Genomic DNA, 26,633 nt, shown 5'->3' on the forward strand with positions numbered 1-26,633 from the left:
TTGATATCTGAGAGAAATCACAATATCTCTTAGCTCCAATTGAATTAGAACTTTTGATTCAAACCTTAGATAATAATTTAGGTCCTCTACAATCCCTTAAATGTGTAAAGGTTGATTCCCCAAGGAAAAGTGCACATCCGTCTCGAAAGTCATGCATAGAAACCCATCGTGCAGTTTGTCAAAAATCAATACTTTAGGAGAATTGCCATATCTCCCAAATTATAATGAATTAGAACTTGTTCCTTGGACCATAGATAGTAATCTAAGCCCTCTTCAATCTCTAAAGTGTGAAACCTCTCATTAATTAAGGATAATTAGTTATATGGCCTGCAACTGGCACCCAAAAACTAGAAAAACACAGTTCCAGCAGTAAGGTAAAAACTACTCACACTTCAACTTAATCCATTCAATCTCTATGCAATCATGATGAAAGGTTCCCCAATGTGTCTCCAACACATCCCTAACCATGAAAATCATAACTCCACCAAATCCAATCTCAATGCTCCTGCATCAAGTCTTTAATTTTTCAAAATTCAAATTATAGGTAACAAAAACATTTGTTGACTAAGAGATAGGTGGCATCTTTGGAGAGTATTTTGGGTTAGTTAACTTCTCATCATAGACACATGATAGAGTGAGTCAAAAGAACATTTGGCATCTTTTTTGAGTCATGAGAGTCCTATTTTTGTCTGCTTACTTCCAAATTTGAGTTGATAACTATTATTTTTCTGGATTTGCATTGATAAGGAGACCTAGTTTGAAGAAAAAGTTCAATTTGTTGAAAATAAATGGAGGGAATCTAAGAGTTGTGGAGTCATTCTAGAAGTTTGGATTTGGCTCCCTCCCAATTTTTAAAGGCCATTTAAGAGTATTTGGCATGTTTTAAGGTCATTTTTGATGAGTTGTTGGGTCCTTTATTGGATGGAGTGACTTTTTCCAAGTTGAGGGCTTCTTTTTAGTGAGATTTAGCTCTTATTTTTTGGCCTTTTTAGTTGGATTTGATCACAAGAGGTGGGAGTTTGAGTTTGTACTTAATGAGTTTTCCAACTCATTTTGGAGGGTTCTCTCTTATGCAAATTTTGGCTCTTAGTGACTTTTTTGGTCCTTTGAGCAAAATTTCTGTATAATTTTGAAACTAAGTTTATGATATTTAGAAGCTACCTTTGAGACTATTTTGGCATAATTTTTATCATCTTCTTGTCATTTTGTAGAGTTTTGTTCATGTGATTTGATCAAAGTATTAGTGAAAGCCTTATTTTCCTTTTAGTTTTGTCTCACTTTTGTACCTTTTCTATGATAAATGCATGGCACAAGTTGCAAGTTGTGTATAGTCGATGTAATGTGTTCTCTATTGTGAAAGATAAGTTTTCCTTTACTGAGAAAATATCCATTCCAACCTTTCTGCAAAATATTTATGTGCATGCATGTGTTAGCCAAGTTGTGTGAGTTTGAAATTTTTTTCATGGTTTTCAAGTGTAAAAGTTCTCCGAATATCACTGATTGGAACTTTAGGCACATCACCATAGGTTTATTTTTTGTTTTCCTTTATCTTTCTATCTCTTTCCCTCATAAGTTTTTAGGTTTTAAGTGAAGTATCTAATAGGAACTGACCTAGAAACTAAAGGTCTCACTTCAACTGTATGTCCTACATCAAAGTGATTCTTGTGTTATACCAGGATTATTGAACTCATTCAGTTCTGTATTGGGTGCAAATTTTGGTACTTAACACTTCTAAATGGTTGAAAGTTGAGCAACTATATTATAGATTCAAGTGCATTGGATAATATTATGCCATCAATAGTTGTTAAAGCCCTAGGTCCATCACTTACTAAAACCTTTAGTAGGTGTTACTCCATGGATGGAAAAAAAATTGCACTAATATGCAAGGTAAAAGATGCAAAAGCAGTCTTAGCCGCATGTCTTGAAGAAAGAGTGAAGTTGACTATCCTTGTGGTAGCTATCTTAGCTAGTTATGACACACTACTTAGTAGATCCTTTTACAAACATATTGGGAGAGAGATTAAGATGGAGTGGTTGGAGGCCATTATATGAGTGGGCAAGAAGAAGGAAAAGCCGAAACCTCGACCAAAGAACAAATAAAAACTCTTTCCTTTGGATGATCCTAAAGCACAAAAAATTTATGAGGAATATCAATTTGGTAACTATAGTATTCTTCCCAAGAAGAAAGAAGAGTTCACTGCATAAAGTTTGAAGGAAGAGGGAGGTTTATGGAATATAGAGTTTGATGGAAGTTATTTGAACTTGGGCTCTGGTGCGGAAGTAGTATCAATACCTCCTTTGGGTGACTGTATCCCTTTCTCTTTCAAGATGGATTTTAAAATACAAACAATACTATAGAGTACGAGGCCTTGTTGTCAAGGTTGCAGTAGGAAAAACTGAAAGGAGTAAAAATGTTGGTCATAAAAGGAGATGTAAAATTGATTGCAAAGTAGGTGAGAGGTTTTTTTTTTTTTTTTTTAAATTTGAAAATGAAAGAATCAAATACTATAGAAAGATTTTGGGATGAAGTTGATTTTTTGATGTTTTTTCTATTGAGTTCATTCCTAGAAGTGAAAATACTAGAGTTGACTCCCTAGGAGTGTCTACTTTCCTTCAACTTGAGTTCAAAATAGACACATACAAGATAGAAATGATTTATAGGCTGAGTGTCCAAGACAATGCAACATACTAGTAGGTGTTTAATAATGATTCTTAGATAAAAGACTTTATATCATACACCTAATTTTTTTCCACACTTTACTTTGAAGGATCAAGTAATGAATGCAAGGAGACTTGTACAAACTCTAAGTAAGACAATGAAATGATACGACTAAAAGGGAATAAAATTCCTAAGGGTATGGTCTCATTAGAACATCTCTTTACCAAGAAAGATGAAAGTATATTAGAAAAGAAAGCTCCACACTTTGAAGCCTTGAAGGAGTATGATAAGATCGATGTTGGGGATGAAATGGATCCTAAGTGGATCTTGGTTGGCAGATCATGTTCACCACTTGCAAGAGATAAATTAAATGAGCTATTTTTCAACTATAAGGATATATTTGCATGGAGTTATGATGATTTGAAAAATTTCAAAGATGGCTAGTTCAGGCACCATATCCCTTTGAATCTCAATGCCCTTCCATTGAGGAAAAAGTTGAGAAACTAAAATCCCAAAGTCTCTGAAGCAATACTTAATGATGTAAATAAAATGTTGAAGGCTTGGATTAAATATCATATTCATTATTCCTTGTGGGTAGCGAATATTGTGCCAGTCAAAAAGAAAAATAGAGAGATAAGAATTTGCATTGATTTCAAAAATTTAAACCAAGCTAGCTTAAAGGACAATTATGCCTTGCATGTGATGGAATATGTGCTATAAATAGTGGTTCGATGAGAAATAAAATCTATGTTAGACATATTCTTCAAGTACAATCAGATAAGTGTAACAACTTGGAAGATCAACATATGATGACTTTTATACGCCATGGGGAATTTTTTCCTATAATAGAATGTTGTTTAGTCTAGTCAAAGAAGGATCAACTTTTCAAAGGGCTATAAAGTCATCTTTTTGGTACTTGAGAAATAGAATCATTATTTTTTATCTGGATGATTTAATAGACTTTTCCAAGAGACACCATTTAAGAGATGTAAAGATTGTGCTACATTGGTGTTGGAAGAAAGGTATTTCTTTGAATCTGAAAGAAGTCTATTTTCTTTGTTGAGAAAGGAAAGCTGTTAGATCACATTATTTCAAAGGATGGAATCAGGCTAGACCTAGATAGAGTTAAACGTATTCAAAAACTCAGACTACCCACTAATAGAAGTGGAGTAAAGTCTTTCTTTGGCCAGATAAGTTTTGTAAGTCTTCATTCTCAAATTTTCTAAGATAACTAAGCATATTGTAGATATGATGAGTGAGAAGAAGCCATTTATTTGGAGTGACGAAGGACAAAAGGATTTCAAGAATATCAAGTCTGCCATAGCAAAAAAATCCATGTTGGTTAGTGCTGATTTTAGAAAATAGTTCATAATCTATTGCTACACCTTAAATTGTACCCAAACTAGGGTCTTAACTAAAAAGAATGAGAAGGGAGAAGAAGTGCATATCAAATTAATGAGTATTCCACTTAAGAAGAATGAAATAAATTATTGACTTATGGAGAAACATGCTTTGTTGTGGTCAAGGCAGTGAAGCATTCCAAGTATAATATTATGCACTCCCATTCAATTGTATATGTACCAGAAACCACAGTCAAGAACATCTTAACACAATAGGAGATAGGGATGAACAAAAGAGTGATATGGGTAGCTAAAATAAAAGAGTATGATCTAACTATCAAGCTTACAAAGCTAGTTTGAAGGTGCCACTTGTGCAAACTAATGGAAAAAGATGGAGGTCTATTAATAGTGAACACAAAGGAGTTACCCACAACCTTACTTGTGAATCTGGCAAATCTTGGTTCCCAAATGTAGCCCATATTGAAGTATTAGATTGAATTGACAATTACAATTAACACTAACTTATACTTAACTTATGACGAAAATGTGGTTTGCAACTTGATGCATTGCCCAAATAATTGTATATGTTCAACACACTTACCCCATGTGACTTCTTAAAGGAAAATTCTACTTAATTTTAAGCAGTGGGAGTGTTCCCATACACATATTTAATTAGTGAAAAAGGATAAATTGGATTCTATTCCTATTTTTGTGGACCAACTACTACTTAAAAATGAAAAATAAGTTGGCAAAGGGGTTGGGGGTTGAAATAAGAAGCCACTAGTTATTGAAAAAAAAAACACAAAATCACACATGACACTATAAATTGATTTTCCTCTCATTTTTTCTCTCTAACTTTTAATTTTTAAGTTTATTACAAATAATTAAATTCAAACATTTTATTTATAATGATTGCTAAAAAAATAAACAACAAAATATAATAACCATGGGGCCATTAGCTCCACAATTTCCTCCTAAAAAATTTGAGCAACAACTACTAGCCAAAATAAACTTAGTTGCTGCATGCGAACTTGCTCTTTAGAGCTTCAATTAATGAAGGAAAATCAAATTTAGGTGACAAGTTCTTAATGTGAGGAGGAAAAAGTTATTTTTTTAATCTAGATGTAAATTAGATAAAGTGGTAGTTGTCATTTTGCCTTGCAAGTTCTCGGGTCTTCACATTATTTGATTTAGTTTACTTCAAGGATTTTTCCTAATATCAAATTAAAAAGTAAGTTAGTTTTCATCTATGTCCTTTTTTATTATTATCAATCATTTTCAAAGATGTCTATTGAGTAACACAAAATAGTTATACTAGCAAATGATTATGGAATTCATTCAAGATAGGCTTTATGTCGCGGGTTCATCATCGACATGAATTGTATGAGTAGAGATGACTAAAATATAATAAACTTTTTAAGAAGAAGAGAAGAATACATCAATCTAAGAAAAATAAAGCTGTGGTGATAATCAAATATTTGGCAAAGTGGTTGAAGTCATAACTTATCAACTAACAAACTAGAACCAATGAAATAATCATTTACCAAAAAGAGTTGACATGATTTGGGATTCCAATAGGATGCCTCTTTTATTAAGCCATCTAGGTTTGAAAAATCCCTCATTCTTTGTACTTTTTGTAATTTTTTTGCCTAGATCTAGCTAGGAATTGAACCCATAATTATAGGAAAAACCAAAGAAATTAAAAGTGAGCATGCATAAAAGCAAAGGTCTAGAATAAAGAATAAATTTCCATTCATTGATTGTTACAATATGCATAGCGATGTATTATTTATACGATAACAATTCTTAGAAAAGCCTAAGTTTAATGAGAGACTAAATTTGGTGTTAATGAACACATCATCTAGTTTAAACCACCATTAGAACAATAGTTATGATTAAGCCTTTATCAACACAATAATAAACTAATGGAATCTTTCATAAATTATGCACCAAACAGAAGGTCAACGAATGGTTATAATTGTTGGAAATGTAATGCAAGCTAGGTGACCGAGAGGGGAGGGGTGTGGTGAATTACGAACCACTTAAATCTTCATCCACTTTGTTATTTTTATCTAATCTACTTTCATGCATGGAACATAAAGAAAAAACAATAAAGTAACAACATGATAACACAATATTTGGTAACCCAAAAATCCTCCAGGTAGAAGGTAAAACTCGAGTGGGGATGACACCCACAATACTTCAATACTATAGTAATAAAGTTGGCCTGTTAAGGATTACAATTGATCACTTCTGGTGATCTACTTGGTTAAGAGTAAGAAGGACTACTAGGTCCACCTTGTGAAAGGATTTATACAATAAATTATGTACTTTGTTAAGAGTTTCTACAAAGGACTATTAGGTCCAGCCTATTAAAGGATTTAGGATTGATGCACCTCTTAGGATGAATTAGTCAATGGATCTCTAAAATGCAACTTTATTTATTGATGAAGGTTCTCTGAAGTAAACTGATCACTTAACTGTGATAGACGAGTCTCCACCTTTCCTTATGGTGCTTGTAGCCTTCTAAGTGCTTTTACCTTTCATATTCACTTGTATGTTATGTTCTTCAAGTCATAGTACATCTTTTGGATAGTAAAAAATACCTTATACTTATATCCATTCAAATAATTACATTATAGGTTGACTACAACTTTAATAGTTCCAAAAATAATTAAATGAGGACTCTACATAAAGATGGAAGAGATGCTTGCTTGGATGCTTTCATTTAGGCAATTGGATCTGGAATGACTTGGTCACTCAAATCTACTATTGGCTTGGTTCACACTACTCTGCCTATTAGGTTATCATTGTGAAACAAGAACACTTTGCTGACTTAATATACACTAGAGCTAGGTAGATACTATCAACTCAGTTGACACTACAACTTGGTGGGAATTGTCAACTTGATTGGCACTGCTTCCTGCATGCTAGGTTAACACTTCAACTAGGTTCATTCATAAGCTCAATTATCACTTCTGTTTGATAGCTCGGTTACTACTAACCATAATGACTAAGTATTTTGGCACTAGTTGACAATATGTTTTTCCATAAGGTTAACAATATCCCCCTTTGGCATTAGTGACAAAAACACTTATCATGCACAAAATCTGAAATCAAAATTCTTCAATGAAACTCCCCCTTAGAGTGTGCTCTATTTTGTAGCTTGATTTGTACTTAAGACTATGCAACTCAATTTGAACTGAAAACTTTGTTTTTGATTATCTACTTTTTACATATCTTTCTACTGTACATATTTCCTTCTTCCTATACATATCTCCGTTTATATGTATATAATTATGTACTTTCCCTTATATGCTTTCTCCTTATATACTTTCCCCCTTATTTTTGTTACAAATGCCAAAAATTTACATGGTTATTCCAAAATGAAAAAGAAAATCATTGTGTACCTTCAAAATCAAAGACAAAGTCTTATCCCAATTATCTTGTAGTACCTTTAAAAGGTGTAGATCAATCAAAAGCTCTGCTAATAACTCTAACATGTGATCTGCAATTGATAGGTTTGTACCCTTGATTAGTTTCCTTGCATGATCCACTCTCTTCTGCATAATGTCCATGTGGGGAAGTATCATACTTTGTATATCTACTAATTTTGCCCTTATTTTGGCCTCTTATCTTAGTAGCTTTTCCTGAAGATCTATAATAAAAATGACTTTTGCAAAATGATTTGAACTGGAACTTGGATTGAGTGCCAACTGATTTGCACTATCCTTCAAGTCTATGTCAATCTTGGCCAATTTATTTTTTATTTCCTTGGTAAAATTAGTTGTATCACTCAATTTTACAAATAGAGACACAAAATTATTTACAACATTTTCTAATGCAAAAATTAAAGTAGACAATTCTACTTGATCAATTGCTATTTTCTATGCTACATTTTCTAGCACTTTATTCTCAAACTTCCTTTTAAATTTCTCAAGGAGTTTGTCCCACCTATCAGTTTCTTCGTTGGACTTATGTACAATTTCAATCAATTATTCAATGATATGGCCTTTTTCATTTACCTCAATAGATAGAGCATCCACAAATATTTCTTTGATGTCCTCCAAAACTTTGCTTCTATCTCTTTCTGCCCTTAGCATCTGCTGCTTGGCTCTTTTCTTGCATAATTCTCCCAAAATATCCATTTGCTTAGCTGGATTGGTCCCAATTTGGGATCATAATCTCTTCATCTAGATTGATGCCATCAACAATATTCTCTTTACCTTTGCTTTTAATAGTTGATGAAGGTATGATCTTTTTTACTTTGTCAATTGAGTCCTTTTGTTATAGCTCAGTTGAAACTATGGGAGCTTGTTGCTTGGTTACCATTGGGAGAGAGCTCAGTAAAGATGTAATAGTCTTTACTTCACTTCTCGATTGAATGAGGTTCAACTCAATGGATTGTTTCTTAGGTTCTACTTTGGGAGGAGTGGAAGGAAGAGATGCCATGACCTCTACAACAATCTTCTCAGGATTAGACTCTTCAGTTGTCTAGACCTCTGGTAGGTCTCCCTCTTCTTTGATATAAAAAATGGTCATCCACATATTTGTTGTGATTGCACAACATCTTCTATCTTATTTGAAAAAACTTAAAAATCTTTAATCTAGGAGTTTGTTTGTTTTCATACTTGGACATGCCTTTTTTATTTCTTTTTCACAGAAGTTTGGCATGAGCATTCTTAGAGTTTGCTCTCTGATATCTTTCTTTGTTTTAACAACATGTGCCCAATGGTGACAGACAAACTTTAGTAGGGATTCAGGAGCTTACCTTTTAAGTTTAGAAAGGTCATATTTCCACTTTGCCATCTTCTCAACTATTGCATCTTCAATCTAATTTTGCTCATCCTTAATTCTTGTTTCATATTTTAGATACCTGAAGTCTACCATACCACTGCCTTCCTTAAATGCTTTCAGTATTTTTTCAAAGGTAGGTGGTGGCTTCTTTAGAGAGATGATTGGGGTGTTGTCTTCTTCTTCATCATCATCCTCAAGCCTTAACTTCTTCCTTGGCTTCCTTAGCTTTGTAGTAATGGTCACTGGGGTAGACCTTGCTAGTTTCTTTTGTGGTACCTTTGATGGAGTCTTCACCTTCTTCTTAGGAGGTTCATTTGCCTCTTCTTCTTCTTGATCACCTTCCTCTTCATCTTCCTCTTCTATATCATCACCTTTCCATTCAATAAGCATGAGAGGTGAATATAATTTGGAAAGTTTCTTCTCTATATTTTCCAACCTTTTCTTTTCTCTCTTCAAAATTTGAGGAATTTGAATCTCAAGTGAGATTTTGGTCCTAGATTCCTTATATGGTCCAAAGTATGTAGCCTTGTGGTCCACAGGCTCATTGATGAGAGCCTTAATGTCCCTAGTTTCATCAATATTAACCTCATATGCTAGAAGTTTCACCCATGCAATCCTAGGTTTGATTGCCTATTCATTAACTTTATCATAGTCAACCAGGATGCATATGTCCTACTCATAGTCATCTACCAATTGTTTAGGGGTCCTAAACCTATTATGTGTTCTCTCCTTCAAATTTTCAAAATATGCATCCATGATGCTTTAAAAATTCTCACCCATCTCATGCATGAACTCATTAATCCAATATAACACTGGAGTGCCTTTCTTCCAAACAATAATTCCTTTTCATGGAAACAATTTTTGCACATAAAAGAAAACAATAGACCAAAGAGAACAAAACTTACATGAGTTATTCTTGGAGGCTCGAATGCTCTCCATATTTTTTCTCAACTAGATGCGCTAGAGCTCGACGAGGTCAAAGGATAGGTTCTTCTTTGCAATGTTGTATGCAAGGTCCACTACTTCACATGACATACTATTTGGTTAGCTTGAACTATAAATTTTGTGAGCTATGACATGGATGCCAAACTTGATTTCCATGCCAGTCACATTGTTCAACTTCATGCCTCTGCCATCCCACATTCATCTAGGGTTAGCTTTTCCAATTCTATTTGTCCGAGGGTTTTGGTAGCCTTTGAGTTCTCTAGCATTAGATACCTGGTTATCCTATGACTCATCTTCTTAGTGATGGGATAGGTCTACTTGAGCCAAAATGTCATGTCATGAATTCACCTCAATATGAACCTTATCCAATTGATTCAAAAATTCCTTGGCATGTGAATGATGTGGGTCAAACCTTTGACCTCCAAATGCTTGTGTTCTGACTTCAACACATCATTTTCACATAGTGCACCATATACCTAATCTAGCTTGAAACTACCCAATTCTTGAATAGAACAATGATAGAAGGCTCTAACATCGTGAATGAGAAGTACCTTGAGAGAAATTGATGAGTGTTCCCCTTGTGGATCCTTCTCCTCAAAAATCATAAGATATAACTTAAACTTTGGTGGAATGCAGTCAAAACCCCTCTTAACCTTTGCGCTCAAAGATGCTGCCATAATGCTCAGTTGATGAAGGATTGTAGATTATGATTTTCCTTCAAGAAAAATTCACTTTGAATTACTTTGGGGCTTGAAGAATGCTATGCCATGTGGAAACTCTGAATTTGTGGTGCCCATTAATGCTCCATACCTAGGTAGGTGAAAGAGGCTCGGTTAGGTATTCAAAACTTGTCTTGAAGCTCAGGTGATGCTGACTGACCATACTCAATTGAGTCTAACCTTGCTTGGTTAGGTCTAAGAAGTAACTTGGTTAAGACTAACAACTCATTTTAGCCTAAGGAGTAACTCAATTTAGAACTAACAACTTGATTTAGCCTAAGACTTTTATCTGTCGTAGTGCATTTGTCATGCTAGTCTAGACTTTCTTGCTTAGATGACTAGAACTGATGTTAAATATGATTTTGTTAACAACTCCAATGGTCTCCTTGCATGCTTATGCATAAAATTATTGAATCACCCAATTCATTTCCTTGGGTGTCAATAACCTCATTGTTTTCACTTGAATTCTTTAGAGATTTTCTCACCCATTGCTGCTTCATTTGGGTCTTGATTTTATCATCCTTTGATTTCTTTTTATCTTCTGTTGTAGCTCTATTAATATAATTCTTCACTAGATGACCAAATTCTTTGCATACATAGCATCTTTTGGTAGGATTCCTTTTTCTAAAGTGAGTCCTCATGTAGTTAGCTCCAATGTGTCCATACTCACCACATAGATAAAATCTACACCATGTGTTGTAATCCCATCCATAGATTGCTTCAGCAAGCTATTTAGTAGGATTCCATTTCTTGGTTATTCATTTTGAAGATTTATGACCTTGTTTCTTACATGTGAAACATTTTCCTTCAAACTTAGTTTTCTCTGTGCACTCACTTGTTCTATGTCCAACTGTAACATTTAGCATTAAATTTTGACTTTCCATTGCTCCAACATTTGTTTGATGTATGCCATATATTTCCACAATGATTACACGTAGGTCTTTTGTTGTTTTGAGCTCCTTGTTGTGATGATTCTCCTTGTTCAGTGTAGCTCAATCATGATTTCCCTTTGTGCTTATTTTGAGATAGCTTAGCCAACTAATACATGTTTTTTTGTGATCTCATCATCTTTTCATTGGTTTCTTTTTCTTCTCTAAGATCATTCATGAGTCTTTCATTTTCTATCCTTAGATTGATGACTTCTTGATTTGTACTATTTAACTAATTTATCATATATGCCTGATGTAGTGAAAGCCAATGGATTTCATTATCCTTTTCTTCTAGTCTAGTGTTGAGTAATTTTTTCCCTTCTTCTACCATAGCTTTGTCATGTTCAACTTTGTTATTTTTTTCCATAACTTCACATATCCTAACTAAATGAATCTCCCAATCTCTTTTCAATTTTATGATTTCTTCTTGCAGAATAAGGTTCCTTACAAGTAGATCTTCTATAATTGCATCTACTTTATCTTGACTTCTCTCTCTAAAAATATCATCAATTCTTTCTTCTATGTATAGATTGTCATTCATTTATGTTGCCAATTATTTTCTTCTTTTCAGGGATTGAGAGAGTCAATTCTTTAGTTTCTTGATTTGTTCCATAGCCACATGTAAATCCAACTTTTCATTTTCAATGACTTTCTCTAGCTTGTATACCTCCATTGTCTCTAATCTTTGCTCTCAAGCTACTAAACTTCTGATAAGAGAACTAAGCTCTGATACCAATTGTTGGAAATGTAATGCAAAAACTTCATCCACTTTGTTATTGTTATCTAATCTACTTTCATGCATGTAACATAAAGCAATAAAGTAACAACACCATAATACAATATTTGGTAACTCAGAAACCCTCCAAGTAGAAGGTAAAACTGGGGTGGAGATGACACCCACAATGCTTCACTACTGCAGCAATAAAGCTAGTCTGTTAAGGTTTACAATCAATCATTTCTAGTGATCTATTTGGTTAAGAGTAAGAAGGATTGCTAGGTCCACCTTGTGAAAGGATTTATACAATACAATCAAGTACATGTACTTTGTTAGGAGTTCTACTATTAGGTCCACCCTGTTAAGGATTTAGGACTGATCAGTGGATTGATCTCTGACATGCAACTTTGTTCGCTGATGAATATCCTCTGAAGTAAATTGGTCGCCTAACTATGATAAATGAGTCTTTGCCTTTCCTTATGCTTCTTGTAGCCTTCTAAGTACTTTGCTCTTTCATATTTGCTTATATGTTATGTTTAAATCATAGTACATCTTTTGGACAATAAAAAATACCTTATACTTATATCCATTCAAATAATTACATTATAGGTCGGCTACAACTTCAATAGTTCCAAAAATAATTACCAAGTTAGCTCAATGCTATAACTCGGGTACAATGGCTTACTTAGGTGATATTGTAAACACTCGGGCAATACTATCACCTTGGCTAACTTTGGCACTTAGTTGATACTAGATGCTTAGTTCATATTGATCACTTCACAAACATTGTTGGCTCGATTTACACTGCTTTGCCTACTCGGTTATCATTTTGAAACAAGAACACTTTGTTGACTCAATTTACACTAGAGCTTAGCAGATACTATCAACTCAGTTAACACTACAACTCAATGGGAACTTGCAACTTGGTTGACGCTACTTAATGCATGCTAGGTCAACACTTTAACTAGGTTCATTCATAAGCTTGGTCAACACTTCTGTTTGATAGCTTGGTCACTATTGACTTCCCATAATGACTAAGTGTTTTGGCACTAATTAACAATATGTTTTTCATAAGGTTAACAATAATTACTAACACTAACACCTCCCCCTTAATTCTAACTAAGGATAATAGAAGCTAATGAAGAAATGAGAAAAGAGTGAAAATCTAGTATGATTAAAATCCTCCCTCAAAAACTATAGAGAGAATCATTTGTGACATGCAAAATTGTGGATATTTGCCAAATCATAATTGCTAAGGTGTTCAATGAAAACCTTCTTTGAAACTGTGATGATGACCATGATCAATGTACATGAGTGCCCCCAACAACACTTCTCAAATAATGAGTAGACGACAAAAAAAGGCAAAACATATGTCAATCAAATTGAAGATACAATAGACAATAATCTATATAGCTCCCTCAAACAAAGTATAGATGGAAAACAAAGGAAAAACATCTATCATTAAAGGATACAATGTTGTGATGCGGAGCCTAATTAGACTCAGAGTTGTATTCGACACGATTTCCTCCTTGATTATTTCTATGAAGATTTGGGGATAGCGCCCCTTGCAGGTTCTTGGCATAATGCTTTGGATGTGGTCCTTGTCATAGTATAGGGTGGGGTTGAGGGGTAACACCCCTGCGGGGTTTTTTGGGGGCAACACCCTCGAAGCCAAAAATGACTCTCTATTGTAAAAGGCGCTGACTATTATTTTTCTATTGGACAACTTATTCTTGCCCTAATTTTGTAAGTGACAAAAGATTGTATAAAATGGCTTAGGGTTAGGGATTTCATAATGTATGGTGATATTGTAGCATTTTGCAACGGTATTGAGCTGTAAGGGATTGCAAATTGTAATCACTAAAAAATAATAATATTGGACTTGTTGTTGGTGGATGCAACTTAGGGATTAGGTGAACCACGTTATATTCTTGTGTCCTATGTTCTCTTCTATACGATTTATTATTCTTTGATATTGGTTATATTTGCATGTAATTGGTATTTCTATCCATGGTTAATCCTAACATACAATTTACACATTATTATGTTTGAGTGACCCTAATGACACTACTCAAACATGCAAGAATAAATTGCTAATAAAAAATACAGGTGCCAATTGTCTATAAATCTGATCAACTATGGACCAAAGGAAGCATTTGCACTAAGAGGCATGACATATCCGCAAAAGAAGTGCTTCAATAGAGAGAGAGGAGAGACAAGATCCATGCAAAGAGAGCATGATCTTGACCTATCTTTGATGTAGAATCAGGTCCAACCTTGGATGTTATGACATTTTGATGCAAGCCTCTGCTTGTAGGCAAAAGAAGAATTGATGGCTTTCATTCAAAATAATCGAATGACATGAGAATACTGAAAATTTCATCTTACAAAGCTAGAAATTCAATACCTGCAAACAAAATAATGCATTCTTTTCCTAGCAACCTCCATGCAAGATTTCTACCTAGATCTAACAAGGAATTGAAATCATAATTGCAAGAAAAACCAAAAAAATTAGAATAGAGCATGCATTAAAACAAAGATCTAGAATGAAGAATAAATTTGCATTATTCATTGATAATTACAATATGATAGCAATGCATTATTTATTCAATAACAATTCTTATAAAAGGCTAAGTCTAATGAATGAGTAAATTTGGTGTTAACCAACACATCACTCAGTTTAAATTGTCATTGGCTTCCCACCAAGCTTGAAATTTGACAATCACCATATGAATTTTAAATGGTAGTCGGGTCATTTTAGTGCCTTGCATTTTATGTCTAAAGAAAAATATTGATTGTTAATTTTATTATAAATGAATAATTTAATTTTATAAAAATTAATTTAAATAATTTGTAATATATTAAATATAAAAAATATACTCAAAATGTAAAAACAACTATTTGACAAGAAATTATTTTTTGGTGATTTGATTATTTTAAATAGATACAAATTCAAATAAGTATAAATTAGTAACAAGAGAAAAAATCTCATATTCACAACAGGTTTCTAATTTTTTTAAATTTTATTTGAAAATATTTTTAAATATAATAATTAAAAATAAGTACAAATTAATCATTTATTAAAAAATCATAAATATTTCTAAAGAAAATTTTAGAACATTCATAAAATCTTAAAAATATCAAATTAATTAGACAACTCTCTAAAATTCATATATTTAATTTTAAAAATATTAAATCAATAAAAATATAAACAAGTTTCTAAAAACATATTAATGACAATAAATTATGCTAACAATATATAAATATAAATATGCAATTTAGTCGATAGATTATTTGTGGAAACTTTGTTTTCAAAAATTGAATTTTTAACAGAAATGTTGTCAATTTTGTTAGAAAATTGCAAATCCTTCCGTTAATTATTTTCGAGCATCACTCCACTTTTAACTCATGTTTTGGTATTTATTAGTTGTTATCTCCATTTTTAACTATTGTTTTTCTTTTTCTATTTATTAGTTGTAATCATATTATGATCTCTATTCATTTAACTTTTGATTTTTAAAATTGATTTATATTTTAATTTTTAAATTAGTTTAATTTTTATTTAAATATTATTTTTTAGTTTCTATAATTATTTTAGTCAATAAAATATTTATTAGACATATTATTTTTTTCACTTCTCTTAATAATTTTTCATAATAGATTTTTTGATAGATTTTTTAAATGATTTTTTTATATTTGATAAATTTAAGTTAAATAAATAATTTTTATTAATCTATTTAAAAAATTCCAATTATATTTTAAATATCCACTTTTAACTATTGTTTTGCTTTTCTTATTTATTTAAAAAATAATTACTTATGATCTCCACATTAGCATATGTTGTGATCTCTATTTATTTAACTTTTTATTTTTTAAACTGATTTAGGTTTTAGTTATTAAATTGTTATAAATTGTTATTTTTTTATTAAATTGTTATAAATTGGTTTTAGTTATAAATTGTTTTTTAAAAATTGATTTAGGTTTTAGCTTTTTTCTTTAAAAATTATTTTTTCAATTTCTATAATTTATTTAATCAATAGAATATTTGATAGAGACATCATTATTTTTTCATAATTTTTTTTGTATTTTTATTATTAATTTTTCGTAATAGATTTTTTTATGGGCTTTTTTAAATGATTATTTTTTTCATATTTGATAATTTGAATTTAATTGTAAAATCTTGAAATTATTGAACACATTTTTTAAGCAATATTCAAATTTCTTAAATATTGTAAATTTCATATCTATATTTTAATCTTCGACTTTTTTATTTAAAAAAAACTTATATTTACAAAAGCATGCGACTACTAGTAAATAATTTAAAAAAGAGAGGCAAAGGCCTACAACATAACAGTAATTTGTGAGTCTATCATTTGGAAGATCTTGAATTCAAATTTGCTTAATGCATAAACATAATTAATTACAACAAATAACAATAATTAATCTATGCTTCGACCATCTACCTATCAAAAATAAATTAAAAATGTGTTAATAATTATATAATAAATTAAGTTTCTAATATTCATATATTTTATATTTTAAATTATTACTAATATACAACATATATAAAAAACATATATATTAAAATATGTTATTTTTTTTTATAAGAATTAAAATATTCTATTATATATAAAATTATTATTATTATTAAGTAAAGTATTATATTTTAAGAGATTTCGGATTATTATTAAAATTATTTCTGAAACTTAAGGTACGACCAATAGGCCATCAATTTCAGACTTGCCTCCCACTAAAGGAAAAATGGTAGGGTCTAGGGAAATTGTCTAATACGGAGACAAAGTAGTCAGCAGGGTCCCATGCAATTTTATACTCTCTACAGATGGTTGGCCAAAGGCGGTGGTGAAGGATAAGATATTCATCTACTTCTACGCACGCACAAATATGCATTTAATTGCCTTTCCTCAGATGAATTAACTCACCATTACATTAAAGAATTTAATCCCACTTCTAGTCATGATGAAAAGGCCTATATAAGGGCACCTATTAACTGGAAAGCAAAAATGTTGATGGCACAAATTAGAACTAGTTCACATCAGCTGCGATGTGAAACTAGTAGATGGCAAGCTCCAAAGGAAGAGTGGGCAGACAGAACATGTTTATTCTGCAATACGGGAACAGTTGAGACAGAGCAACACTTTGTCAAGGAATGCCTGGTTTACAACGACATCAAATCTGATTATACAAAAATTTTGTAGAACAAGGACTTCAACTATTTATTCGAGGAAGATCAAGTGAAGAGAACAGCGGATTTGATTATCAAAATTCAGAGAAGAAGAGACAAGCTAACCAAAACTTTGCAACTGACTAGTTTGGCTCCTGACCCGGGAGGGTGATTGCATGGGTCCCATAGACTACTTTAGTCTCGTGGACGTCATTAAAATCTATCATATCATATCATTGGTGTTGAAAGCGAAGAAGTTTATTAGACCTCCGCAAAATACATTGAAGAATTTGTCATACAAGCGCAGTTGGGTGTATTTTTCTAATATTTTCTCAGATAACCCAGCCTCCCAAATTTCTCCTCAGTGCTTCAGATTGGAGTTTCTTAATTTATAAGAGAGAAACCAACAAATCCCCCTCTCACAACAATGGTATATAATTTAGATTAATCTACAACCCAGTATTGCACAATGAACTTGTCATTATATATGGTAAGAACCAAAGTTTATTGGATTTACAACGTTTTTGAGATTACATAAAGCAGGGGTCCCCTCTACAAACACGGGTCCCCTCTACGAACATTCGCATTGCTATTCCTACATGCAAAGAGCAGAAGTCTTTTGGGCAGGGTTCGATCAGTGGCAGGAATTTAAAAGATTCGAAATGAGCACACGGAGTGACGAATTTTTCGTTGGCCCGCAATAGGCAGAAATTTCTTACCATAAAAGTTGCTTGAAACTTTATTGAACTCCGGCTTTGAATCATCTCTTAAGAAGAGAGTTACCGGCAAATGTCGGCTTCGACATTGTGAACATGTGAAGGTGTACATTTCCAGCTAAATCCAACCAACTCACACACACAGAAATCTTCTGTGAACCCACCAATACAAAGGAATCCAGGTAAATGAGCGATTTTGTACAATATTTAAAGTACAACAACAATGGCAGTCAACAGGGATGGACTCTTCTCCAAGATTACCGTTTTATAACTTATTAAAAGTCATTTTACGTTTTCCTTATACTGTTTGTGTAACGAGTCTGTTATTGTAACGGTTCTGATGACTATGAGGCCCAGTCATTTCTCCGAGGTTGTAACTGAAAGATTCCAAAGCCATTCATCTTCCAGATAAATATGTGGCTGTTTTGAGCTGCTCTATGTAATATTGAACACTGAGAATAATAAAGAGATTTGCCCTGCTTGTATAGTGTATGCAATCTACATTGGACGAGCCACTATTAAAACTTTGTCCGTATTTCCATCTGTGTGGTTTTTATTTTAGTTTTATTTCTGCTGTTTTTTAAGGTCAACAGGTTGTGCTGACATGCCCGAATCAGACCGACAGAACTCACCAAAGAGATGTGGTGGTAGAGTGTAAAATGGAATTGTTTGACAGAACGCCTTAAAATATGTCATCTCATGGAATGGACGAATTACAGTGCATGCACTGTTTGTTAAGGAACTTTTCGAATCCTTCAAGTAAATGCACTTGTAGGTGTATCCAGCGTTCTCGTGTTATGCCCAATTAAGAGTTCTGTAATGAGCAACGAGTCCTTCATCGAAGCACAAGGAGTAATAGAATTTTGGCCAGATTTTATGATTGCTAAACATGCATGTAAAATTTGAATCACAGATTGGGCGCAAACTATTCGTCCGAATACCTCAAAAGAAACCCCTTGGCGTGGAGATTGCAGGATATATACAAAATTGATTAACTTCCTTTGTGCTACAATAGACACGTGTGCAAAATGTGAGACCATGCATGAAGGGATCTCAAGGTTGCCACTGATTGCACTGGAATTTAATTATTCAAATGCTTAGGTGTAGATTTCAAAAAAAAAAAAGCATGGCTCGTTTTGGCAAAGCCCAAGGTAGTTTTCTACTTATCGTCTGGCTATTTTTTAACCCTTACATTTCACTTCTTTCGTTCTTGTTTACAACTCACCTCTCAATCACTATAACAACCACTGCTTGCACCCAAATCAGAGTTTTGAGCTACCCTTGTTTGTTTGTTCTTGTTTACAACTCACCTCTCAATCACTATAACAACGATTGCTTGCACCCAATCAGAGTTTTGAGCTACCCTTATTTGTTTGTTTTTGTATAAATCCCTCTGCAGCAAATCAGGAGGTTCCATATTGAAAGTTGCCACTGATTGCATCATTGCATCAGGTGTTGATTTAAAAAACACAGCCCAAGGAAGTTTTCTACTCATCGTTCGACTATTTTTTAACCCTTACATTTCACTTCTTTCGTTCTTGTTTACAATTGACTTCTCAATCGCTATAACAACGATTGTTTGCACCCAAATCAGAGTTCTGAGCTACCCTCGGTTGTTTGTTTTTGTATAAATCCCTCTGCAGCAAATCAGAAGGTTCCATATTGAAAGAATAACTGGTTATACATTGCGAATCATTGGAGAAGGGTTTATGGTAATTCTATTGCTATCTAAATATTTAAAAAATTGCCAACAACGCTAACTAAAATCTGCAGAATTTAGCCCAGCTTGGCAGTCTGCTTATTGGAGAGACTTGCAAAAAAAAATTAAAGAACAAAATAAAATACAAAATTCTAAATTATTTCATCGAGTATATTTTGTGATTGAAAACAACAAAAATTTTGAGAAAATTTCACTTGTTTTCATAAATTTGAAAAAGAATCATGTTTGACATTTTTTTGTCTTTGGTACATTTTGTATGGAGATTAGCCAACACCATTTCTAGGCTAGATATAATAAGGAGCTTTAATCAATAATTACATGTACCCATGGCCTAAGCATATAGCTCTGAGAGTACATTTCAACAACTCTAGATTATATATTTGGAACAATAATCAGACTGTATTTGAAGCATGCATGGCTTCCACCATCATTGTCATCATGAACAAGGTCATCTGTTAAAATTTTGAATGAGTTTTACTTAATATTATGCATAGAGTATGATTGAATTAACTTGTTTCCCATGGTTGCAATTGGACAATTCTAGATATTACTAAATGTTATAGATTTTCTATGTTAACAGTTCAAATGAGATTAAGCTTTCTAATGATTCAACAATTTTATAATACGATTTTTACAATGTTAAATTTTGAGTTTTTCTTTGCTTAAGAGTTCTTGCCTAATCTATGAAAATTTCCTTTGATCAAGTGAATTGTTAGGAGATTAGCAGTTTAATTGTGCAAAAGAAAGACAAGGTTTTGATCATTTTGTTGAAAACAAAGGCTGATGTAGAAATATAAAGTATTGAGGATATTTGTAAAGATAATTCATCAATGTAAACTTATATTTTGATTTTTAAGAAATGTACAAAAATAGAACATTACTTTCAATTGCAATAAAAGGAGGAGGAAAAAAGTGAATGGGAAGAAGAAAAAGAAGAGGAGGAGATGAAAATTAAGATGAAGATGGAGGAGATGAAAATTGAGATGAAGATGGAGGAGAGGAGGAAGAGAAGCAAGAAGAAGAAAGAAGAGAAGAAAGGGAGGATAAAAAAGACAACAAAGATGAATGAAGATGGAAGAAGATAAAGAAAAAGAGAAAGAGAAAGAGAAGATGAAAAGGAAAAGGGAAAAAGAAAAAATAAAGAGGAAAATTACACCCTTTCCAATGAACCGATTCTAGACCTCAACGCGTTTAGATAGTCCTCGATCTTGCCCAAAGGTTGGTGAATACCATACAACATACGGAACTATCGGAACTATCGGTATAAACATTTGTTGGTGCAAGTGCTAGATTAATTATTTTTTTACATCAAAATCTGCATCGCTGCACAATGCCAAACTCTGAGGGCTTCTATTGTATCATTACCATCGACTTGAACCTTTCAGTTATTCTTTGAGGACCATCCATACTGTAGCGTGATGTGGCAAGATTGCTTGCTCAGACTGTAAGATATTGTAGACAGCATCTCCAGGTTCGAAGGACTCTTTCACTTTGCAATTGTAATCGTTGAATCCCTGTTTTTTATTCATTCTTTGACTGCATAACATGTGTGCTACACTGTCGCCGTAGCATATTTTAATTCTTTTATTTAAACTTTAAAAAAAACGGAGGCTCCTCTGTATTTTTGCTGTATGAAGAGTTTCTGCCGCATTCCATCTGTTCTTTATGAATGTTCAATAACTCCTGTTTTGTATGGCCAAGTAGATGTCATTATTTGTTTCCTTATCGGGATATGTCACGTTGCTGCTCCATTTGAGTCTTGATAAAGTTTGTGTTTTATGTGGCTCCCTTAACTTGTCCTCAGATCGTACACCTATGATAATATTTTAGTTTTAAACTCAATATCAATGATTTGTATTTACCAAAACTTCCAAATTCAACTGGCTTCTCTACTATCACTGACGTGGTGTGGTCTTAATTCTATCACTATGAATGACGTGGCAGCCTTTCTCTTCAACTTGTTTTCATCCAACCTTAAATAAGGCAAACGCACTACTCAGGGTGTTGTGTCAAGCTTTTGTCTTAAACTTCAAACCTAGTTATTTCCTCTTTTACTATCATTGTCTCCATCGTATCTTTCTTTATCTATTACTTGTTTCTTTCTTGCTTGTCTTATGCCAATTTATTTGTCTTATATGAAGCTGGGCCAAATTTGTCTTATATGAAGTTGTCACGTTGGCCTAATACGAAGTAGCCCCTCTCTGTTTTATCCACTTGAAATAAATTTGCTGAATATATGAAGAATCACTGTTTAGTTGCTGCTGTAAGATTGTTGAACTGTAAGTGGACTGTTGTAATACTCTTTCTTTATGTATTCACGTATATACCCTGTATGTTACATTATCAATGTGTATGTATATATATCAGTCTTTTATCGTTGTATATGCATCATTGTTTATGAATGTTGACATCAATGACAATACTTCATCAGAACGATTGTTAGATTATTGTTAAGTGTTAAATATTTACTCTTAATAAATTAAAAGTTGCCCTTCATTTGAAAGAGGCTAACACTTTTGTACTTCTTTTATGAGCTGGACACCACATCGAAGGGTAATGCACCAATTACTAGTATGTATAGTTAAATTGTGAGATCTGGCATATGATCTTGAATGAAAAAACACTATAATTTTAGCCTCTTCTTTTGTTTTCACTCTTCCTTTTAATTGACTCTATAGGTAATTGAATTTCACCAATTATCTCTTTCTTGGGGGAGGCCTCTAAAGACTCTTGTCCAATCATGTCATTAACGAGGGGGCAGAAATGGCTAAGTAGAGTGGAACAAAGGAGAGGACCAAAGGGTGCCTACACCTTATGCTTGATAATTACTAGCCCTAGGATAAGCTATGTTAACTATGATAGCATGCATTACTACCTCGATTTGATGTTCTCTCTCAATTGACTTAGGCTCTCTCTATCAATTAGTGGCCATCGAGGTATACCCTCAAATGTATAGACTTTCAAATCTTAGACTGGGTAAGTAAAGTCTTCTTGTTATGTGTCCAGAGGTGAGAAAATTAGACTTTTATTCATGGCTAACGAATTTTCACTATCCATTAAAATTTAATCAAGTAGTTTTTGGTTTGATCATATGTTTATTTTGAGCATCAACATTTCATATCACACTCCGCGATCTATGATCTTGCTTTTGTGCTTCTCTTGCACTCTCTTATGAAGCTACTCAATAGACTTTTATTGTTTTCTACAAAGTGTATTCTTGGTTCAACAAGATGCCCTAGCTGTTGATACTCAATACATGCTCTTTCAAAGAATATGAATGAGAAAAATGTCCGAAAAGGTTGCCATTACCTCACCAAAACAAATAAAAATGAAAACTGTCTTTACAAGGGGATGAAATTGAATAGTTTTGTTGTTAAAGAATAAGACTGCAATGAATTAGTTAGTATGCACCTGATTGCATGTTGATATGCTTTTCTGCAGTAATGCAATATTGTTTACTGAAAACTTATGACATTATGAAATTGGCCTTGTCAAGTCTATTGCTAGAGTTCCATGAGAAGCTTCAAGATCAATCTTTAAAGAGAAGGCCTTATGGAGAAAAAAAAAAAAACTGTTGCAGGATTTTTTCTGTATTTTCCAAAATAATATATCAGGTTCTATTATGGAGAAAAACAAAAAACTGTTGCAGGATTTTTTCTGTATTTTCCAAAATAATATATCAGGTTCTACTTTGGAGCTACAGATTTACGCCAGCAAAACAGAAGGGGGAAAATTACAGGAGTACCCACTTTTAGAGATCTCCATTGATGAGACCCCAACCTAACGCCTAACCTTAGAATGAGGGAACTAGAGATATATACATCAATAGGAAAGACTGGATTCTAAAAGGAAATTAAAATGTTGCAGTCTGTTTTCAGTTGCCCTCCTTTCAATCATTCAGACAATTTCCATTTACATAGAACAGTAATAGCTTTGAACAGGTCAAGCTAAAGGAGTAGATTATTCAAACGAATTGAAATGCATTATTATATCTTTGCAATTTTATTGATTTTTACAATCAACAGAGATCTGCCTTGAGGTGTGAGAATAGCAGCTTAATATTGCAAATGTTTTTGTTAATTATGTGTTATGCTGAACTTGTCATTTCTGTCATTTGGAATTTCAAAAACTTCAAATTTGAACAAGATCATTTACATATCTTGCCTTCGCTAACACTATATGATATCATATTGCCCATACTTCTGACTTGTTAAATAGCTGTATATTTCAAGCCTTTTTGAATAATCAAGTTCACATGTACAAAGCAAACAGTATGTTAATCTACAGAAAGCAAGGCTAAAAGACCTTGCCTTCCCTGTTTGGAATATCACTTGAATAGCTGATAAGAGAAATGTGATGAACCGACTGAATGAATTTACAGTTTACAATCTGAACCGTTTCACATGTAGTAATCTGATGTGTCTCATATGCGACTGGAGTCCCTTCCAAAAATTGTCTTCTTTGTCCAATCAAAGATTACTAATACTCTCGTACGCCAACTGACTTGCTTGCTGAATTATACAATAAATAAACATGTGAGCTTAAACAATGAATTCCTAATACAATGGTAAGCTCAAGAAGAATTAAAGTGACTTATTGAAAGAGAAGGAAAGAATCCAACTAAAAAATTATTTCTCAATGTGATTTTCTTGTTTTGATTTAATTTTTTAAAAAAATTCTTGAAAGGGATGTAAACATACCTGGCATAAACAGAGTACCAAAGCCACTGAGAGCTATGCCCTATGGAAACCCAGTCCCCAGGTAATTGCGCAGCTGTCTGTTCACCACCCAAAGGAGCAAATTGCCCCAAGTGCTTGTACCTGTTGTCAATATTTTGAGCTCAGTGCATTTTGTTGTGCTATAATAAAAAAAGAAACTGAAAGCAACGAACTTAGGTTTTCTATGAAAACACCAAAAAATCATCCTCTATAAAATTGTGTACATTACTACATTCTAAATTTCTAGCTAGACACATCCGGAGTGCTGGATAAGAACTGTGAGAGAAGCCATGTTGGAATCTCTGGTGAAATTTGTTTAATGCCATAGTGGCGTGTACAAAAATGTAAAGGTAACTTGTACAAAAAGCTAGAATCCTTTACCAGAGATAAACGATTATAGGACATGGAGGAAGCTGCATAGATTGCTATTACGAAAACTTCGCGTGAACCCACTTTCCACGAAAGTGCTAGCAAAATAGACTTCCATCCTAAACATAAATATAAACACACTGTAAGCAGGAAAACTTCGAATTTTCTAATGCAGGTTTTCAACCTAGGTTTGCAACAGTATGTTTTTCCCTATGGCCATGCAACATTCATTTCTTAAGTGGTTTTTGTTAGCCCTTGGAACATAAACACCTGGAATACCAACACAGGTGCTTGGTATACAGGTTGGCAGTTATCATTGATGACCATTGCCATTCAATGAAGGCAACCATCCACCTTGTTCAACTGTTTAGAAAGGGAGAAACTAAGGAAACAAAAGACAAAAAGTCCACTGCCAAGTCTGATTGGATCAAGAGATATTGCCATTTTTGTGGCAAGGTACATTTCTGGTTTCTTCTGAAGCGCAGGAGCAGAATGAGCAAAGGGGGCTGCAGGATCATTGGGAAACTCCACAAACACCATTGTAATGACATAATCTCCATGTACTAAATGAGTTAGCGAGTCAGATGCTTGCAGCATATCCTTTTAAGATTTTTCAACCGGATTGGAGTTTCCCCTTTTGAAGATTTCAGTAATGCATGTAATGTTTTGTGTGCCATGTTATTTGCATTATTATGATGTTGTGAGTTGATAGAAAAATTGACTAGGGAATGCTGAGATATGTAATTAAAAAGATTGATGTAAGGCTAGGCTTAAAATCTAATGGTTTAAGTAGCCAAAACAAAATCAAGGTGCTGTCCTTCAGTAAATGTCAAAAGGGCGATAGTCAGCTGATTTGCATTGTTAGCACAATGACAGCTCATGATAAAAAAGGCTAAAATGCTACCATGACTTCCACATATAAAAAACCATTAATAACCTGTTAGTCATAATAGCTAACACAATAAAACTAACAGAAGCATACCATCAACAGTATTAACAGTAACCACTAAAAAATTTAAGTAAAGGTCACACAGAGCTATACCAGCAAATGTCTTTTGGAAATGACAACAGAGTATCAATAGAGAGGACCTTTCATTTGGTTAGGAATAAGATATGATTTCCTTTATTTAAAGTATTAATTAGATGTGAAAATTTAGCATGTTACAGGAACACAAATCCTAAATTTGATGTGATAACTGTGATCTGTATGGGAATATATTATTGGTTGATCACAAAGACAAAAATTTATGTTAAAACAGAGTGTGAGCTATCATCATGCACTGATGAGGAGAATAAGGTATTTAAGTAGAACATGATTACAAGAGAAGCTCTGATTAGCGCCCTAATACAAGCAGAATTTACTAAGGTGAAAAAACTCAACTTAGCACATGAAATTTCGACTAAATTAGTAAAGTTATATGAAGGTGATGAATATAGAAAGAAAGCGAAATTACAAACTTGGAAAACTAGATCAGAGAATGCTAGAATGTGGGAAGATGAAACCATTAGAGTATATGTGCAAAAGGTTACTGAAATTGCAACAGAGATAAAGAGCATAGGAGCATCTATAACAGGAGATGAAGTTGTTCAGAAAATTCTCAGATCATTGACACCAGCCTATGCGAACAAAGTCCATGCAATTGAGGAAGTCATTTCTCTAATCAAAGGTTTCAACAGGGAAATCTTAATTGGTGAGTTACACATTTTTAAAACTGCAAAGTTGAAAGATTCTTTACCCAGAATTGTCTTTCTGAAAGACTATATATATATATATATATATTAGTGTCAATTTTATGAATTAATATATTATAATTAATAAATAAT

The 26,633-nt window shown here is 33.1% G+C and overlaps 1 protein-coding gene and 1 long non-coding RNA gene across 3 annotated transcripts in view; one reads left to right on the plus strand and one right to left on the minus strand.

Annotated features, from left to right (window-relative positions):
- The first annotated feature begins 20,971 nt into the window (after positions 1–20,971).
- LOC149554281 (uncharacterized) overlaps positions 20,972–26,633 on the plus strand; it is a 243,792-nt gene continuing 238,130 nt past the window's right edge. For both annotated transcript variants that reach the window (XR_016353246.1, XR_016353245.1), the window contains exon 1: positions 20,972–21,193. This is a non-coding gene — a long non-coding RNA (uncharacterized LOC149554281). The remainder of the gene's footprint in view (positions 21,194–26,633) is intronic.
- The window catches only part of LOC149554282 (external alternative NAD(P)H-ubiquinone oxidoreductase B1, mitochondrial-like), a 326,634-nt gene continuing 323,757 nt past the window's right edge, over positions 23,757–26,633 (minus strand). Inside the window, exons 9-10 of the mRNA XM_089789499.1 lie at positions 24,423–24,542; positions 23,757–24,233 (exon numbers count right to left, since the gene is read on the minus strand). Of these exons, the coding sequence (XP_089645625.1) occupies positions 24,146–24,233; positions 24,423–24,542 (208 nt within the window). The 3' untranslated portion in view covers positions 23,757–24,145. The remainder of the gene's footprint in view (positions 24,234–24,422; positions 24,543–26,633) is intronic.

Source organism: Cupressus sempervirens, chromosome 6 (assembly GCF_028749045.1).
Source record: "Cupressus sempervirens isolate cs-2001-9-10 chromosome 6, ASM2874904v1, whole genome shotgun sequence".
Taxonomy (NCBI): Eukaryota; Viridiplantae; Streptophyta; class Pinopsida; order Cupressales; family Cupressaceae; genus Cupressus; species Cupressus sempervirens.